The sequence below is a fragment of the Colius striatus genome, chromosome Z (assembly GCF_028858725.1).
Source record: "Colius striatus isolate bColStr4 chromosome Z, bColStr4.1.hap1, whole genome shotgun sequence".
In the NCBI taxonomy this organism is placed as follows: Eukaryota; Metazoa; Chordata; class Aves; order Coliiformes; family Coliidae; genus Colius; species Colius striatus.
In genome coordinates, this window is record NC_084790.1 from 12,830,556 (window position 1) to 12,850,147 (window position 19,592).

Below are 19,592 nucleotides of genomic sequence, written 5' to 3' on the forward strand. Positions count from 1 at the left end.
CACTCCTAAAAGCCAAATGACATTTCACTGTGATTTTATCCCACACAGATATTCCCCATCAAATTCCAAAAGATTTCAGATAGGGAAAGCAAAATCAGTTGTTTTAGCCATCCAACTGAGAAGGTCCTGACACCAATGAGTATGGATGTGTCTAGTGTAATTGGCTGTCAGATAAAAACTGGAAACAAACAGCTCACCTTTCATAGATGTACCATAAATGCATTCAATATAAATGATAGATAGTCACTTCTATACTTTCTGCACATCCCATCTTAAATCCCTGGCATTTAAAAGTACAAGCAAAAGATCTACTGTGAAAGAAATGTCTTCTCCAAGCCAAACTTCTATAAGCAAACTGTTGCATTCATTTTACTGTAAAAGAGAACATGTGTTCAGGTCTCTGGTGAGAAATACAGCAACAGTCACGAACTAATCAAACTCTAAACCGCACCATCACTTGACAGCACTGCTCCAGTCTACACTTGTTTATAACATTTGCCAAAGCAATGAAATTATTTTTACTTTCATTGTGTGCTGGATTGTTAATTATTATAAGCATATTCTGTTAGAAACAATGGAAAACTCTTAATCATCATTCTATTAAAACATCTCACATCCTGTATTAATTAACATCCCTAAGACTAAAATAGATGCATATTGTTATGATTTTTTAACAAATCAAGAGCAATTAAAAGCAGAATGTAGTTAAATACACTTAGCTGAAAATTAGAAGTTATAACTTCTGAATTTACATTTGTACAAAATAAACAAACAAGATCTCTCGATATGACTCTAGACTTGATATCTGATAAAGAAACATTCACCCAAAATATCTTTACTTTTTTTTTTTTTTTCATGTGACAGAAGTCTGGAAAATTCAAAAGTCTATGGCAGTCTAACATTACTTAGCTGTTGGTCAGTGAACTTGTCAAAACTTTGTAGGAGCTAGGACTGCAAAGGATCTTGAGACAGCATCTAGCCAGGTACCTCTTGACCTGTGAAGAGACTACAGTTCTCTCCTCTTATCCCCTTTGAGATCTTCTCAGCAGAAAATGGGATTCAGCAACCACCAAGTTCCTTCCTGCTGCCCTAGGAGCAGGTGCAGTCAGCTGTTAGATCTAAGGCTTGATTCCTTCACCTGTCCTTCACTTCATATGATGCTCATATCATGCATGGTTCTCCATCAAATTATTATTTAATGTGCACATAGAAACATTCAGCAATGAAAATTCTACAATATGAGCAGACTACACCAGTGTTTAGATATCTTTAAAGGTAGAAAGGTTACTTATCTCACTCTCTGCAATACATCTGCCCTGTCCTCAGAGGACACAAAAAAAAAATTTATCTTCATCTTTTCAGACAGTTTGTTCTGTCTGTTAGCCTCTGTCTGTTCTGTACATTAGCCTATTCCTTCTCAGTTTCTTCTTGGGGAAAAAATAATCATTGTTCATCCAGTCTTTCCTCAAAGGATGTGTTTTCTCAACCTCAGATCATTCTTTTGGATTCTGCATGGACCAGGTTCTCCTAAAGTGTGATTACCCAAATTTGTAGTGTTGAAGTCTTTACTACTCAAACAGCTGCCTGCTCCATCGTTCCTCACATTGTACCTGTGACATTGGTTATGTTTTTTAAGTTTTGGCTTGCTACTCATCATTGTTGAATTGTACCGTTGTTCTCCTGTGCATTTCTCTAATTTGTCAAGTCTCTGAGTTTTGATCCCACGTTTCAATATGTGAAAAGTTCAGATACATCTGCAGTTTCAACAAGCAAATCCATTTCCATCATCCATTTAATTGCTGAGAATACCTAAATTGTATTCAGCCAGAGGCATGGGGCATCACCCAGTAAAACTTTTCAGTTTGACACCAAACTCTCCATCACTGCTCCAGCTAAGTGTGTGTCGATTCAGTGTGATCTAATAGGATTTTCCACCCATGTGTGTGTAGCACCAGAAATACTGCTCACACGCTGCCTCTTCATCATTTGTGGAGATGTTTTACAAACAAAAAAAAAGTATTGAGATCTACTATTTACAACTGTACTATGTACAGTTTGTCTCTTTGGTTAATCTGAAACAAATTAGTTGTTTCAAACAAAAGGAAATACAGTGTTCAGTTTTCCTCTTTGCACCATTTCAAATGGAAAAGCTGTTCCAAGAACAGTGGCTCCTGCTGCTCCTGTTTGGCTTATGCTACTTTAATGGCCAGTCATTTGAGTTCACGTCTGTGCTGAACCTCAGTGAATACAGACAAAAAGGTACTGGAGGAAAAAAGCTTGTCTTTAAAAAATGAAGCCTTTCTCATGCAATTTAAATAGTTGGAATTAGTTGCCTGGAAAATATGAAAGCAAAATAAATTACACAGCAGACTGGCAAGTAGAAAATATATTTTAGAAAAAGGACCAGAGGTAATAGCTATCTTGTTTTTCTCAACTAGAGGTCAGTAGCTCACTATGCCTCCAAAGCTAAGGACATCCAAACCAAGTTTGACCTTTTTCTTTTTAATCACATTCCACATGTGATTTATAAATTGCACAGCCTGCTGTAGATAATTCAAGGCCAGCTGCAGTGTCAAATGGCATTTCAGAGGCTGTTTTTTAAAATAAGATGAGAACATTTGTAAGTAGCCTGAAGGAGGCTAGCAATCTGTGGCACTGTCGGTCATTATTAGCCACCAGCAGTGCAATTAATTGTAGGTAGACAATGTCCAGTATGGAAATGGCCACTGGATTTGTGCACAAAATGATGAAACAATTGTTATAGTTATAGGATTTACATCTCTAGTTAATTGCCATAGCAACAGAAGACAGAAACCTACTTATAAATGAAAAATTAAATCATGTCAGGTTAAAAATATTTCTGGTAGATTTGCTAATCTTTTTTTCTATGTCGTGTTTAATTATTATAATACCTGACTTACACTAATAGATACAATTCCTGCATATAATCCATATACTTGCCACAGTTAGAGAACTTGGATTTTGCAATATCTTTATTTTGTGTTATTATTCAAAATAATATTTCTAATCTAACAGTAATATGGGTTTTTTTTTCTGCACTGGTTTAAATTATGAGTGACTTCTGTTACTTTCGGTGAAGTTGATATGATTTGTATCAGATGAAGATCTAGCTCTACTCATTCTAGGCTGTGCCTCCGGCACACGTATCTCTCTGTCTCTTGTATCACATTAAGAGCTGAAGGAAGACAACACACTCATATTAGCAGTGTCAACAATTTCTGTAAGTATTTCTGGAAAGAGGTTATCTTCAAAGTATTTCTTGTTTTGCTCAGCTTTGAACTTTTTATCACAAAGCACTTATAAACTATGTGCAGTGATAAATTTAGTAGCATCAGTATATAGATCAAGCAGAAAAAACCAACATGAATATGATAGTATGTTTCACAAGTTTAAAAATTTTATCTGTCTGGTATTTGTTCTGAACTTGAAGACATAATAAAGGTCATGTAATACATATTCATGTATCATGGAGAGGGCAAAAACAATCCTACTGGCACTGGACTCTTTTGCATAGCTATCCATTGCATGCTAAGTGGCTGCTGCCTGCTCTGTGAGTCTAGAAAAACATTCAGTGAAGAATCAAGGAAGATGGCTAAGATAAGGAGTGGAAAATTTGAACCCGGAACTTTATGTATACCAACTGAAAAGAAATAATGTCTTCTTTCTCCTCTTAATTGCTAAAAAAAACCCCCCGTATACATACACATGCACATACATGTGTTTGCATATGTATATTAAAAGAAACACCTCCCTGGTCTTTTGTAGTGGAAAATGATGGAGTGTACCTGTAAATAGTTGCTCTACTTCTGGTGAGAAGTCAAGACATCTTTCACCACCTTTTAGCTAATGTTCACTTGTAACTCTTCCTGATGAGCACGTTGCTTCACTAAGAGCAAAAAACCTCATAGCAAGTAAACAAGCTATTCAAATCTGCAAATTCATTGTCTCTCTTAAGCAAAGTGTCTACAGTGAATAGTAATAAAGAAATAAAATCTTTCCAAAATAACGTAAATGGCTGCCAAAAATTACTTTTCATGTAGCTTCTTTTTAGACTTTACGTTAACAGTATCCCTTTCTTTGTCCAAACACCAAGATGTCTTGCACGGAAACAAGCTCCAAACAGGAGCCAGATCTAGCTGTTCATTGAGAATAATCTGCCTCTAGTATGGACATGATTAACTGCTACTTGAAATAATATTTAAAATATTCTGATCAGAATAAAAAATATTGTTAAAGTGCAGCAGACAACATAGTGACTTCACTGTCTGAGGCTTGACTTGAGTCTCAATTTTCAGCCATTGTCATAAATAGCAGGAACCAGTAGTACTGTGGCAAATGCAGACTTTTCACATAACTGAAGTTTCTGTGAGACATGAGATCCAGAAAGATTCTCTATGGAGAATCAGAGACCCTGAATTTTCATCCTCCATGCACATCCATAAAAAAAATCTTAACCACTGCAGCAATCTACAAATGAGTCCTGTGGATGTGCCTTAAAAGCTGTTTTCCAGCTCTGGTGCTTGGAGCAATGCAAATACCAATTGTAATAAATTCCACTTTTCTCAAGCTACTGTTCTTCAGGTATTTGTTGTAAATTATTATAGCTTAAAGTATATAATAGTTTTCTTTTTAAACTATTAATCAGCTTACATTGTTGTTATTTGGGTTTGCTGCTTATGCCATAAAACAGTTTCATTGAAAAATCTCAGTGAATGGTTGAAGGTAAGATATCCAAACTGCTTGTTGGACACAATTACATATTAAACTTGTTTGTATTTCAGAAATCTTTTTGGCAGAGAGTATCAGTATATACTTTTCAAGTTTCCATTATGTTTTATATTAACTGATCGTAAAATAAGTTACCATGCTTAAAGCACAACAGCATACATTTCCTTCTTAATAGCAGCTGAAAGAAGCTAAGCTACAGAGAAGCTACACGTATGTGTGAGAAATGTCTGTGTATAAACTTACTGAAGCCGTTGAGGAAGTGTTTTAGCAAGTAACACCTTTTAATTATGCAGACTGACTTCGATAGATACATCCACTGTAAAATCATAGAATGGTAGGGCTGGAAAATCTTGAACAGTCTACAAAAGGATTGTCAAAAAGCAAGAATTCAGATCCCTTTTATCAACAGAGATACCTCATAAAGTGGCAGCCACTGGGCTGGTGGAGGCTGAAGCTCTATCAGAGTAATGGAGCATCCTGCAACCAGAGAAGAAAAAAACAAAGGGATACCACTCTGACCTAGCAGACCTCCCACCCTCTGGCTTTCTTCTACCTGCTTCTTTAATACTCCCTGCTGATTTTGTCCCTAACAGTTTATCTGATCTTTAACAGTAGTTAAGGACTGTGGAAACTGGGCCAAAGTTTAATTTTGTGTTATAAGGGGAATCATAACCATTACATGCCTTGGGAGGAACCTGCTATCATTCTTCTATGCCTGTGGCCATCTTGTTGCTTCACACTTGGTATTTACTCTTTGAAATAAAGCAGAACCAGATCTACACCCACTCAGAACCCAAATGAAGAGATACTTTATGCATTGGTATGTTAATAAGTTATACTCTACTCATTATTCCTTGACCACTAATCAGTTGGGTTTTATTGTCACTGGGGATTTTTTCCATCTGAAACATGACATAGAATTGTGTATTGGAACTCCAACATCAACTTCTTGAATAGTAATAAATCATTACAGCCTTCAGAGGTGTTGTATTCTGAGAAACAAATGAGGAGTGATCATTTCTTATATGAGGTTGCTGGCCCTTCAGGAGCTTTTAATCGCTTAAGTCATTCATTTAGTATTGCTTGAGCTCAAAACAACAGGTAATTTAAGAGAAATTACTTTTGGCTATAGAAATAACTTTTTTTCTGTACAGATAAGTATGATGCACAGGTTTTTTCTTTGTCTTCCCTGCATCTTTCAACGTTTCTTAACTCCAGCAGTTAACTCAGGCTGAAGTAAAATGAAGAGTGACAAAGGATATAGTTTTCCCATATGAAATTTGCAAAAAAAAGCATTAAATTTGCTCATAGAATGTTATGCTTCTTGCAGGTCACATTTGTGCATGCTGACAAAGGTTCCCTCACTTTCTGAACAAATTTATTTCCCATAAGTCCTTTTACTGCTCCAGCACATTTAGTTAGTTTCTTGAAACCAGATCATGAATTTGTAAGGTGAATTTCAGATTTGTGTAAATTAACCTCTGAAGCAGATGAGTTTAACTTCAAGTGCTAATGTTCACTTTCAAGTGGAAATGAAATCATGTGTGAGTTACAAATAAAATTTAATTCTGTTTTCCTGCTCTAAGTAAATGACATACTCCTACATTCTTCAGCTGTATTTATTATTTGATTTGCATCACATAATTTTACTTATTTTGCATAGACATATGCAGATAGAAATACTGGGGCTATAGATGAATACTTCTGGTAAAAAACGTTTTTTATCTAAGCCTTCATTATATTGTTATCTCTGAAATACATCTTCTGTCAGGAAAATAGAGAGAAAAAGAATTTTCTATTAGTTCTGCAGCAGGAATTGTCTGTAGTTCTGCAATGCTTATCATCTAGCTTGATAAAAAATATCAACAACTAAATTGCATGCATGCACAAGAAACCAAATGAAAATAATGTAAGCTTTCCTAGCTGTATATTGTACACTGGGGAGTGCCACTCTGTAATTTTCGTAATGAACTTACTGCCTTCTTTCCTGTGTTATATTGCCACAAATGAAACTTAAATTCAGGCCTAATCTTGTTAGCCCAAGCTCCAGTCGATTTGTGTGAACAACACTTGAGCAAGAAACAATTTTTCCTGTGGTAAATACTTTTTTTTTCCTTAGACGCACAACACTGATGTTTCTGTGGTCAGTCAGTCTGCAATTTTATCCATCTATCTTAACACCTAGGTGCTTTAGTTCTCCTGTTTCTATGTTTAGTGAGATGCCAGACAAGAAGAGATTTATCACTTGTTAAAGATCATCACTGTTGGAGGATACATGTTTTATTTGCAATGCCAAATGGTAGCACTTGAGAGAAGCTTTAGAAATTCAAAGATGCAACATAGAGACAAAAAAAGCGAAGAATTCGTATAGTGCTTTGTAAACATGTCATGAAAGAACCAGATGAAGGACTAAAGTAGTGGATCAGCCTCTTCTAAATTCAACGTGTGTCATTTTTTTTCCTAAAAACTTCCAGGAAACTTGTCATCCTGTACAAATTCAGTCATACAAGAACTTCTTCAGGAGGTCCATATTCTTTCTCTGCATGATGCAAATGACAGTCATTCATTTCAAGGTCAAAAGCCATCAAATTCCATTTTTACAAATGAAAAGTGAGTTGGCTGACATTTGAAGACAATGAACAATTCCTATTAAAAATGAAAATATCCCAAGTGAATAATCTGATCATTTGCCAGAAAGTGGTGCTGTGGCCTTTGAATTTAAGTAGTGACTGCCGGGGGAAAAAATCTGTCTTTGTTTTAACAGAGACAGAAGTTTGAGAGCTCGCTTACATGTTAGTTAACACATACTAGTGGAAATAACAGTGTAACATGCAATGTACTGTGCTAGGATTTTTTAATTTGGTCAGAAACCAATGCCTTTAATTCACATGCTGACTTTTATTTGACAGAGAAGTAGTATCCTTGATAATCACTAACTTTACCAGGGTTTATATAGTAACATCCAAGCTGCATTCATACGTGATGCAATAAAAATTCTTCTTAACTTTAATTATTAATGTTATTTTGTTGAAAACAATTACAGGATCTCCTGGGATTAATTTGACATGATACAAATGCCAAGTAAAAAGACATTTAATTTTTAAATGTTAACGATTTTTATGTAACTTCTAGAGGTGGGCCGAGGGTGTTGTCAGAATGGCAGATTAGGCTTTCAATTCAAGGCTGAATCTGCACTGGGATTGAGGGTACCACACTCATACCCTGTTCCAAGGTTCCTGGTATGCAGTGAAATCCCAAGGTCTTAGAAAAAGCAGATGCTTTTTGCAGAATCAGTTGGGTGTCCAGGTGATCAAAATTAGCATGGAGGGGTACCTAGAGACATCAGGGGTGCTGTGTTAAGTTTTGGTCCCCTCACTACAAGAAAGACATTGAAGCTCTGGAGCATGTCCAGAGGCAGGTAACAGATGGTAAAGGGTCTGCAGAAAAGGTGTGATGAGGAGTGGTTGAGGGAGCTGGGGGTGTTTAGCTTGGAGAAGAGGAGGCTCAGAGGAGATTTTATCACTCTCTACAATTACCTGACAGAAGGTTATAGCAAGGTGAGGGTCGGTCTTTTATGTGATAAGTGATAGGACTTGATGAAATGGCCTCAAGTTGTGCCAGGAGAGGTTTAGATTGGAGGTTAGCAAGAACTTGGTCACTGAGAGGATTGTAAAACACTGTCGCAGGCTGCCCAGGGAGGTGGTGGAGTCTCCATCCTTGGAGATATTTAAATGTAACTAAGGTGCTGAGGGATGTGGTTTAGTGATGGGCTTGGCAGTGCTAGGTCAGTTGTTGGACTTGATGATCTTAAATGTCTTTTCCAATCAATCAGATGTCTTTTCCCATCAAATTGATTCTATATTGAGAATGTCTATGGGAAACAACTGCTTCTTAAGCCACTCAGCCTTAATTCTTCTCATTACCTTCTCATTGCCCTTCAGGTGTTCCAGGGGAATTTTGACAATGATACGCACCGTAAGAACGTCATCGACCCTCCGATCTACGCCCGGCACGTCCGCATCCTCCCATGGTCATGGTACGGCAGGATCACCCTGCGGTCAGAGCTGCTGGGCTGCAGAGTGGAGGACTGAAAGGGATCTCCGTTAAGCGTCGCAACTCTTGGTGTAGCTAAAAGTCTCTCCGTAGAAGAAACTGTGCAAAGCCTGTAGGATGCTGAGTGGGTTTTTCATGAACAAGTGCTCATTTTATGGTAGGCCGCTAACTGTCTTTCGCAAGGAGGTCTAAGCCTGCCCTTTAAATGATCCAATCCTATTTTGTCCTTGAAATCTGTTAGTGTAGTCCCTTCTGCTGTGGAATTATCTTTCTAGTTTTCCTTTGAGTTGTTCACTCTAGTTGAAACGTATTAGGGAAAAACAGCAGCAACTTTTTTACAAGGGAAGAGAAATAGCATGACAAAGCTCATTTGCAGCTTTAGAAACATTGGGCTGACAAATTTTCCATACATCACATTGTCATCTTACTTGCAAAAAGTGATATTGCAGCTTTTAGCAATAAGTTTACTTGGGGATGACTGCATTATAGTATTGGTGCCTATCAAACACTGTCAGTATTTATGACATATATTTTGGAAGATATTCTGTGGTACTGTAAAACACAGTACCTATGATATTAAAAGCTACCTTTCATCACTATCATCTGAACAGCAGTGCCCATACACCTAAAGGCTTTTCCTTACTAACCCCATTTTCCTTCTCTGTTTTGCATGCTATAGACATGATCTCCATCTTTTCTGTTTAGTATCACCACTGATGTTATTTGTCCTTGAAAGAGGTGACCTGATTGCATATTGAACAAAAACCACTATCAGTATATTATGAAGTTAGTAAATTTCCCAAAGTTTATTAATTCTGCCCAATACACTTTTTCAAGGAGGCTGAAATGCCTCCTTGATGAGAGAATGAGATGCCAGGGTACTTGTGGTATCTCATCTTAAGTAGCCACACAGGTACAACGCATCAGAAATCCCGAGCCTGTGACTTGCCCAGGAGTGAGCACTCAACCCAACACAGAGCTGCCTTCCCAATTATTTCCTTCAGAAACCTTCTTAATTTCTGCAAGGAGGTAAATGTGAGGTGAAGGAATCAGGTGCTAAGTGACACATGTGAGGAATGACTTCCTTGCTGCCAGGAGACCCTCTCAATAGGCTCTTCTCATGGTGGCAGTCACAGCCCAGGCATGAAGGCAAGAGATGTCATTGGAATTCAACAAAGCTAGGCCCTTAGCACCTTCCACTGCCAACTATGTCTTTTCAGACACATGTCATGAGAAGACTGATTTTTGTCATATCTCATCTACTGAAACACTTCATACATGCTATGTTGTTTTAACAAAATCAGTTCAAAACTGATGCCCCAGTTTAAAAAGTAGATTTTAGGAGGAAACATGGAGGGGACATTCTCCCCTATACCTCAGGTTCCCCTGATGATGGAGATAACAATACCAACCTTTGTAGACTACTTCCGAGTTTCCTTGGAATAACATGCTCCATGACTATGTTAGAGTAGCACCTAAGTCTAAAAAAGTCCTGAGACAAGGAGCAAGGGGCTCCTTCTGTTACCTGAAACAGTGTTTGGGATTGCTGCCACCTTTTTAATTTCATAACATGCTGATATGGAGAGAGACACAGAGATAGATAGCTAGATAGATAGATACACAGCTGCATGTTTTAGCAAATGTCACAGAACTTTTTTTTTTGTCACTGTTAGATTCTCACCGAAACACTGAAGTATGAACCTGAGTGCTGCTTCCCAGGCAAACAGCTAGTTAGCCCAGTCTGCAAACTTTTACTTTGGAAACAAAATGGTTTGGATTTCAAAAATCTGCATTTAATCACACATTTTCCACCACAGACAAAATATATTATCCATTGAACTGTGAAAGACTCCAGAATAGCAGCCAGGAATTTTACATACAAGAATTGGGGATATATTGGTGGCGGTTTTCTGATAGTGTCACTTAACTGTCACATTTTAACAAACAGAACACCCTGCCTCTATAAAATGACTTAATCCTTAAAACTGTATTTATACAAGTATTTATTTTATAAGGCTTAGACATTTAAAGACTTCTAAAGAAGAATCTTGTAAAGGTAAAAGTATGTGTAAGAAATGTTGAGGTCCTGTGCAACACTGCTAAGTTTGTTCTTTATTTTTTACTTTGTGCTGCATAACAAAAGCCACTAGACTGTTACTGTCTTGTCTGTAACTGTGTTAACAGCATTCCGTAATAATGTATATATGGAGTGGTCTTCAAGCATAGTGAGTGATTTTAAAGAGAAAGTCAATCATGATGGTCCTTAGAGAAAAGAAACAAAAAATTGAATAATAGAGGACAAATGTATTCCTAAATTACCTACTGCCCATACCTTGCACTTTAGGCTCTACAAAAAAAAAGGTAATGTTTATATCTTTAGGGCACACACAATATTTAAAGATGTCCAAAAGGGAGAAAATTGACCCTGAATTTAATGAGAGATATGAAGAATAGTGTGTAGCTATTTCACTTGTCAACTGTACCCAAAAAATGGAAGGCCATCTCAGAGAATTAGGCTCCCTAGTTTACCAACTTGTTTTAATGTTCTTTTGAAATATCTGTTGTGTACTCTTACGTGATTTCTTTTCATGTTATTCATCTTGTGCAACTTCAGTTTTGGTTTAGAGTGAATCTTGGTTTGGTAATTTAATCATTATCCATTCAACCACATATAAAAATAGTGTTGTCATGATATCTAACATAGTAATTCTATTTTCTATTCATTTAGAGTTGAATATTTGCATCCCTATGTCCTGTGTCAGCTTTCGTCTGCCAGCAGTCTTCACAACCTGCAAAGACAGCTCTATACATTGTGATAATATTCTGTGACAATTTATAAAAGAATCATGTGTGTGATGCCGTTACAATTTCAACCAACATGCTGGGGCTTTTTCTAACGAAATTATTCCTTAGCTACCAACAAGCTTTCTTTAAATGGCATTGTGCAGCCATAGTACCAAATTCTTCTATTGTCAACAGTGTAAGTCTGAAATAGTCTGTGTAATACTTCAGATTTAATAAAACAGATGATAGACAGTTTATGGTCTAGATTTAAACTTTTCCCCTTTAATTTTATTTTATTGTCTTGGTGAACATCATTGATGTAAAGGACAAGTTATAAATTAATATGACTGTACTGTCACAGTGAAAGCAACTTGTGTTCCAAACCCAGAAATAAGTGCAGGACAGGATGTGTCCCTTTAAGAGGGGATGCAGAAACACTCTGAAATGATCCTTGACTTCTGTATTAGTTGTAACAATGGTACTCAACAAGACTGAAAATGTTCTGATAATTAAATTTCACCCTGAACCAGCTGAGTATTTGTAGGCAGACTTCACCTTTCTGTAGCTCTGTAATGTGCTACAGTTATAGCCTGCAAAATTAAACTCTGTCATGAGGTTCCATCTTATCTGTGTTCTGTTAAGGGCTTATCATGTTAACTGGCTCTGAATTTGAGGTTGACTTTCTCTTTTGGAATGGCTGCATACAAATTAGTGTCAGTTTTGAAGACTAAGGATACTAAATGAGTGTATCTTTGCTATACAACAAATATGAACTATAATATTCAGTGCTGGCTTCAGATGTGTCAGTAAGTATAGAAGTCTCTTGGACACAATGACCTTTGCAACCTTTCAAGCTGTGTAATATTCAAATGGTTTTGTATATACTTAAATCATGTAGAACAATGTAAAACCAGTATGACCTTGTCTAGTCTTCAAACTTAACAATAAAAGTTTTGAAAAATGAGATCATTTTTGAAGCACTTATATTGCAATACCTTGAAGGAGATACAACTTATCTCAGCCTCACTGGCAGCAAATGCAAAGCAGAGATATGATGTGGCATTTTCCTGAATTCATTTTCAGGATCTTTGTGGTAGGTAAGTTTGTTTCTGGCAAAATCAACTGTGGTGCTGCTCCTCCTTAAATGTGTTCCCTTTGTTCCTTCAGATAAAATAGCAAAGGTTTGAATGAGTCTAAAAATATTTTTCTATCTTGCTGCTCTCAGAATGAGCACCAGAAATGAAAACTGACAATTTTCCTTCCCTTTAAGTCCAATTTCTTGGGATATTTGTGCATCCTTATCATCTCTTCTCCACTCCTGCATAGTCTAATTAATTTCTGAAAAGATAAAGAGTGGCTGCAATGCAGTTACACTACAAGGCTTCCAGGGAGATGGCAAAGCAAGGCCAGTGCTCACCCACATCTCCGCCTCTTCACTTTATTTGCTGTACAGCCTGCTCCCCAGCTTTGTCATTTCAACTTCTGAAGACTCCCAGAGGTTACAGTAGCACATGGAAAAGCCATTCACTCAAAATTTTAAACAGTGACATGTAAAAAAATATTTTAAAGTTTTGTGTACTTACGAGAGAGGAAGTTTCAGTGGTTGACTCCTTACTGATCCAGAGTATGTCCATAGATACATATGCTTTTGTCTCATATCCATTTCAGCTTGTGTCCTCTTGGGTGAGTGATGGTTGAATATTAACACTTCAGTCATAAATTTCTGAAAATACACATCTTGAATCTTCCTGACTTTTAATTATAAATTGCAACTCTTTCATTAAATACAGAGCGTGTTCCTGAAGAAATGAAAAGCAGTTTTTCCTCTCATTCTTCATAATGTAGATCCCCAGGAACTCTAATGAAGACAATGAGAGACAATAATGAGTAATTCTCTTCAGAATAGCAACTGTTTATCAACGTCCACCCTCTCATACCTGTTGCTAATGAACTCAAGGGATAAACATGCATATCAACACGCTACATCAACATGAAATATGTCATCTCAGATACTCCTGTGGTAAATACAATGAAACTTGCTTTGTCAAATAGCAGGAGGTTAATCTGTTCACTTAGGCACACTTGTATAAGTTTTGTTAACTAGCTTTGTAACTGTAATTATTGCAGATTATCTTGATACACATCAGTATCAGTATTTGGGGAGCTGTAATTACGTGTGCTTAAATGTCTCTGAACAGAAGAACATCAAAACATGTCTTGGTCACACAATTTATTATGCTAAGGGGGCAGCAAAATGTATTTTACCAGTGTATATTAGTAACCTTCACTTACTAAACTCTCACCCCGTGAGCTTTCTCACTTTTGGTCTTCCTCTTCTCTACTATGTGCTGCTGGAGGAATAGGGTGAGTCAGCAGCTGTGTGAAGCTTAACTGATGTTTCGAGTCAACCCACCACAACTTTAAACACAAAACACAAATGCTATCTGGTATGTAGAATTATGCACACTGAATTGCACAGAAAAATATTGTGCCTGAATCTTCATTCCTGACTTTTTACATCTGTACTGTTTTCCTTTTGAATGGTATTACCTTTACTATTTGACTTGGAGAAACTCCATCATTACATGATTCATGTTAATATAATAGTTTCACAGTTTTATAAGAAGAGGCACTGATGGAGAATTTTGTAGTAAATAATTAAAACATACATTGCTTATGAGAATATGGTGCATACATCATATATATATATATACACACACATATATAAGTCTATATGAGCGTTTTTCACAGGCTGGTGTCATATATCTCATATAGGAAAAGTGAGAACAAAGAGGAAGCAAAAGGGTCATTATTCTTTCCACATTGCTGCAATACCTGCAACTCTCTAATATTTCTAGAACTGTCCAGATAAATTAGGAGCATCAAGAGACTCATTAGTGTGCCTAGGAGTTAATTCCATTTCTAGTGAACCTTTTGATCTGGGTAAGATCAGTGACGGTCTAAGCATATTACCACTTCACTCACTATTTTCTTCTGTTGTTCTCAGAACAGACTGGAGAAGTCATGATTTGTGGATGAAAACCACACCTGTTAGTGGCCCTAATCCTCTTTGAAGGATTTGTAAGCATTGTGTAATTTGGAGAGTAATTTCCTGTTATGTACACATAGAATCACAGAATCACAGATTGGCTTCAGTTGGAAGGGACCTTCAAATATAATGTAGCTCAACCCTCTTTTTATGATCTGGGACATCTTTTACTATTCATGTTCAGAGCCCCAACCAGCCTGAGCTTAGACACTTCCAGGAGTCCACACTTCTCTGGGCAACCTGTTCCACTGTCCTACTACACTCATCTTAAAAAATTTCCTCATATTCAAGCTAAATCTACTTTCTTTCACTTTTAATCCCCTGTTCTATCAATGCAAGCCCTGCTAAAATGTCACTGTCCATCTTTCATGTAAGCCCTCTACGTATTGAAAGGCTGCAATAAGGTGCCTCTAGAGCCATATCTTCTTCGGATTGAACAACCTCAACTCCTTCAGACATTATTAATCCAAGAACTAGGTGCCTCAGCTCTCTGACAGTCTCATAGCTCTTCTGTGGAGGATGATCCACACCAACAGGTCCAGGTCTTTCTCATACTGGGGACTTCAGAGCTGGACACAGCACTGCAGGTGGAGGTCTGTGAGAGGGGAGGGGGAGAATCACCTCCTGTGACCATGCTTACTATCCAGCCCAAGATATGATTGGTTTTCTGGGCTGCAAGTGCACATTACTAGCTCATGCCCAGTTTCTCATCCACCAGTATCGCTAATCCTTCCCTGCAGTGCTGTTTTCAATTCATTCATCCCCATCTATACTGATATTGGAAATTTTCATGACTCATGTGCAGGACTTTGTACTTGGCCTTGTTGAACTTCAGGAGATTCACATTGTCCCTTTCCTGCAGCCTGTTCAGGTCCCTCTGGATGGCATCCCTTCCCTGTGGCATATCAACTGCACCATTCAGCTTGGTGGCATCTGCAAACTTGCTGAGAGTCCATTAAGACCCACTATGTCATTGATGAAGATATTAAATTGATCCCAGTATGGGCCCTTGAAGGACACCACTTGTCACTGGTTTCTGCTAGGATACTTTACCCATCTCAGAGTCCAATCCATCAAATCTATTTCTTTTGTAGTGGCAACAATGTTATGGGGGATTGTATCAAAGGTTCTACAGAAGCCCAAGTGCATATCTGTAGCTCTCCCTTTGTACACTGATGCAATCACTCCATTCTAAACACCACTTGATTTGGCCTTTATGAAGCCCTGTTGTCTGTCTTAAATCACTTCCCTGTCTTCCATATCTTCTATCTGTTCTGTGATCTTATAGGTCACAGAGGTGAGGGTATCTGGTCAATGAACACACGCAGTACAATTTTTTTATCCAAATGGAAGTAAGGTGGCATTGTCTATAGTAAGTTCTCTGCATTCAGACCTGTATAACTTTTCATGAACTTTAAACATTCACAAATTTAAATATGCAGTGCTGCTTTCTGCTTTTGGCTCCATTTGACAGTGAGTAGCTTTCCTCACAAGGATATGCCCATGAAAATTACTCCTATCTTTCCTGAGCATACACATAGATTCGATACATATACACCTGCATAGTACCTTTTTCTCTTATAGTACTTTGAGGTGCCTGCTCTTTCATAGCTGGTATGGGAAATAAATGACCAATACCAGATCTATATTCCCAAGGCACTGATCTATGAACTGAAGATGAGAACTGTTTCACAAATGTTGCCATTGAGATCCAGCCCATGAGGGGACAATGTTCTCTGCTTTGAGTGTGGAGAGAATAGAAACGACCAAAGAGAAAGGAAAAAGGCAGACTGATCAGGTTAGACTACAACGGGGAAATAATTTGGGAAAGAATAGAGAAGAGATCAACAGGTCTGTTGACAATATGATACAAGACAGGGAAAAGACTTAGGTCAACCCAGGGGGAGCATCTCTGTCAAAAAATCATCTTCTCTCCTTGGAAAACTGAAGCTGGGCACACACATCACTGAAACTGGACATTTTCCCTCACAGTTAAAGCCTCAGTAAGCTCCCACAGACAGTAGCCCGCAAACCAGACAAATACATGATTTGTAGCTATCATTTTATACCACCTGTGACTCCAGACCCATATTTTCCTAATTTTCTTACTTTTTAACATTTTAAAACTAGCATTTCAAAGATGTTAATTAAGTTCATCAACATAATCTAGCTGTTCATTTTATGCGTGCTGATATACTTTTCCTCCATTTAAGAAAAATAAGTGGGGATGGTTGTTTGTGAGTATTTTATTTATGTTCCTGATTTGTCTAATTACCTTGGCTTAGAGACTCACACAGAAATTGAGTTTTCTTTACATGACAACAAGCAGCACAACTTGAAAGTCAGAAGTGCTGCTTTTGTTTTTCCCTTTACTGAGTGCGTTGCAAGTATTTTATTTTTAAAAAGTTACCACTGACTGGCAACCATAATTAAGTAAGAAGGTTTCCACAAAGCTATTGAATTTCCAGATAGGAGTAAAATGGCTTCCAGAAGAATCTGGCCCAATATTTATGTAATATACATATATAGCATGTGTCACTCACTGCTTGCATTGGCCACTCCACCTTTCCATTTCTTTCCAGTTTCTGAGCTGTAATAGAAAGCGTTATTTAGCTGTGGGACTGAAACCATCTATTCACAAATGGCTTTTCACTGAGAACATGTTTAACTGTAACGGTCACATTCCCCACATATTTCTGGGAGTCTAAAGCCAGATTTCCAAACCAGAGCAGCCCAGGAGCTAGGTGTGATGTGGAGAAGGGAAATTTGCCCAGTCCCAGTGCAGCTGCTGAGCTGACTGAATGGCATGCACAGTTTACATCTGTAAACACAGAGTGGCTAACAGGAATGACTCTGTAAACATGTCCCAGTTAATCCCTTCTTGGTGTAAAAGACTACACTTCAACTAAAACAGTTTGGATATTTTTAAACATTTAGCAGTGTTTTCCCTGGCCTCTACCACAAGCATTCCAATGGCTTGCAAAAAAATGCAGTTGTGGTTAACTTCTCCAATGATTTACGCTCTATTCAGATTAATGTCTGCAATGCATTTAGACTGCATGAATGAACTAATATGTTCCCAAAATCAGATGAAGGACTGCTACAAATGTGTGACAAGGTGTATGGTACAGGTCTACCATACTCATCATATCAAATGGAACAGCTGCTGGAAACATCTTTCGTGCCAACAGCCTGGGTAAATAGTCACACAAGTCAACATGTTGATTTCAAGCAACCTCTTTGCAGACATAAAGTTTAAGGATAGCAAAATATGACAATAGCATTCCCATGCGACTGGTATTGTGCTTTCTGATGGGTACCATCCTCCTTTAGGGCACACAACTAACAGCTCAGTATTACCAGGGCCTAAATGAACACTGCTTAGTTCTTACCTGGTATCTCTCATGAGCAATATGAGAGATACCAGGTCTCACTATCTTGTCTTGCACTATCTTGTGAAAAATCTCCATTGGTACACAGTAAATTATTCAGGACTCTGCCATAGCTCCCTTTTTTCCTTATTTTGAGCCTTCTGTATATACTGGTGATCCTTTTGGTTGTATGCTGTCACAGTGACTCATCTTAATGTATCAATACTTTTGCAGCCCAGATTATTTCCTGAAGTGCACAGACGTGATGTTTCAATTGAAGTCTCGTTGGCATTAATTTACTGTACCAGGACAATCTGGACTGGTTCTTCCTCCTGGCTAGCATAACATGACTTTAAACCAGAGGATGTATACCTTGGGCTGTGCTGGGGAGAGACAGTTTGATGAACATCTCCATTTTTCCATTCATTATCCACTACAAATAAGGATTGTCCCCTCTAGCCCTACAGTAAAATGTTGATGGGAATAGCCCTCAATCCCACTGGATTTTACACAAATCCTTGTGCTTAAGCACTGGAAAAAGGTAAGGTTTCAACTAGATTTCCCTGGATGCATAGCAATAATTGAGCTCTTATCTGTAAGAGTCCTGGCACGGCTTTTAGAACCAGGTAAGCAATGCTGGTAAGTCATATTAAAGGTGATTTGAGCTCCCATTTTGTCTCAGAGTCTCTGAACCCTGACATAATATTGGCTTGCTCTTCTCTCCCCAGTCACACAGAAACTAAAAGAAAAGGTAGAGGAAAAGAAGGGAGATGATTGAGCCTGGCCCCTGCATATAGCAATTCAAACTATGGTGCTCTATGAACTGAAAGCATTGCTGCCAGAAGCAGCAGAGTCAGCATGTCCTGTTCAAAAACAATACTCCAAGTATATGCAGTATAAAATTTGTTTTTATAAAATTGTACGCAATTCATTGGAACTATATATTCATTCCACAGGTTCTGGAGGAGAAAAGAGTAGATCGTCACCTGAACTTACCCCTGCAGCACATCTGTCACTCCTCAGGTCTTCATTTCTAATATGCATCCTAAGTGTGGTTTGGCTCTGAACAGTTGAGTTACCTTTATTTAAATTAATTAAGATTAATCTTTTAACCAACCTGGTGGAAAGACTTGATTCATATCTGGCTAAAATATTCACTCTGGCTAAAATTATTTCAAATGTTTTCTTAATACATGTCTTTACCATTTCACAGAGACTTCACCTGTTTTCATCTTAAGACAATCTGGTTGCATGCAGTGAAATTAGTTACTCTGAGAATACAAAAGATCATACCCATGAATACTGATCCTCAACCTTTATTGAACTGAAGTTAAGGTATAGGAGTGGGTGAGGAGGAAGAGAAAAGCACTACTTGAAAACATGACCCAAAATATATTTGAGATATATTTGCACAAGCAGAAGGAACAAATCTGTAAGAGGTAGTTTTTCTCTGTGCTTTCCTCAGATGTAATATGTGTGTTATTTCATATACAATTTCAATCAGGATAAGAATATGGGGTTTCTGTTTTAGTAGGCAATAGGTTAGAAGAACACTAACTACATCATATTAGTACTGTAGCTACTAT

General features: G+C 37.7%; 1 protein-coding gene across 1 annotated transcript in view; it reads left to right on the top strand.

Annotated features, from left to right (window-relative positions):
- Window positions 1–9,505, top strand: part of EDIL3 (EGF like repeats and discoidin domains 3) — a 257,156-nt gene extending 247,651 nt beyond the window's left edge. The window contains exon 10 of the mRNA XM_062018152.1: window positions 8,691–9,505. Coding sequence (XP_061874136.1) covers window positions 8,691–8,840 — 150 coding nt within the window. The 3' untranslated portion in view covers window positions 8,841–9,505. The remainder of the gene's footprint in view (window positions 1–8,690) is intronic.
- The last annotated feature ends 10,087 nt before the right edge of the window (window positions 9,506–19,592 follow it).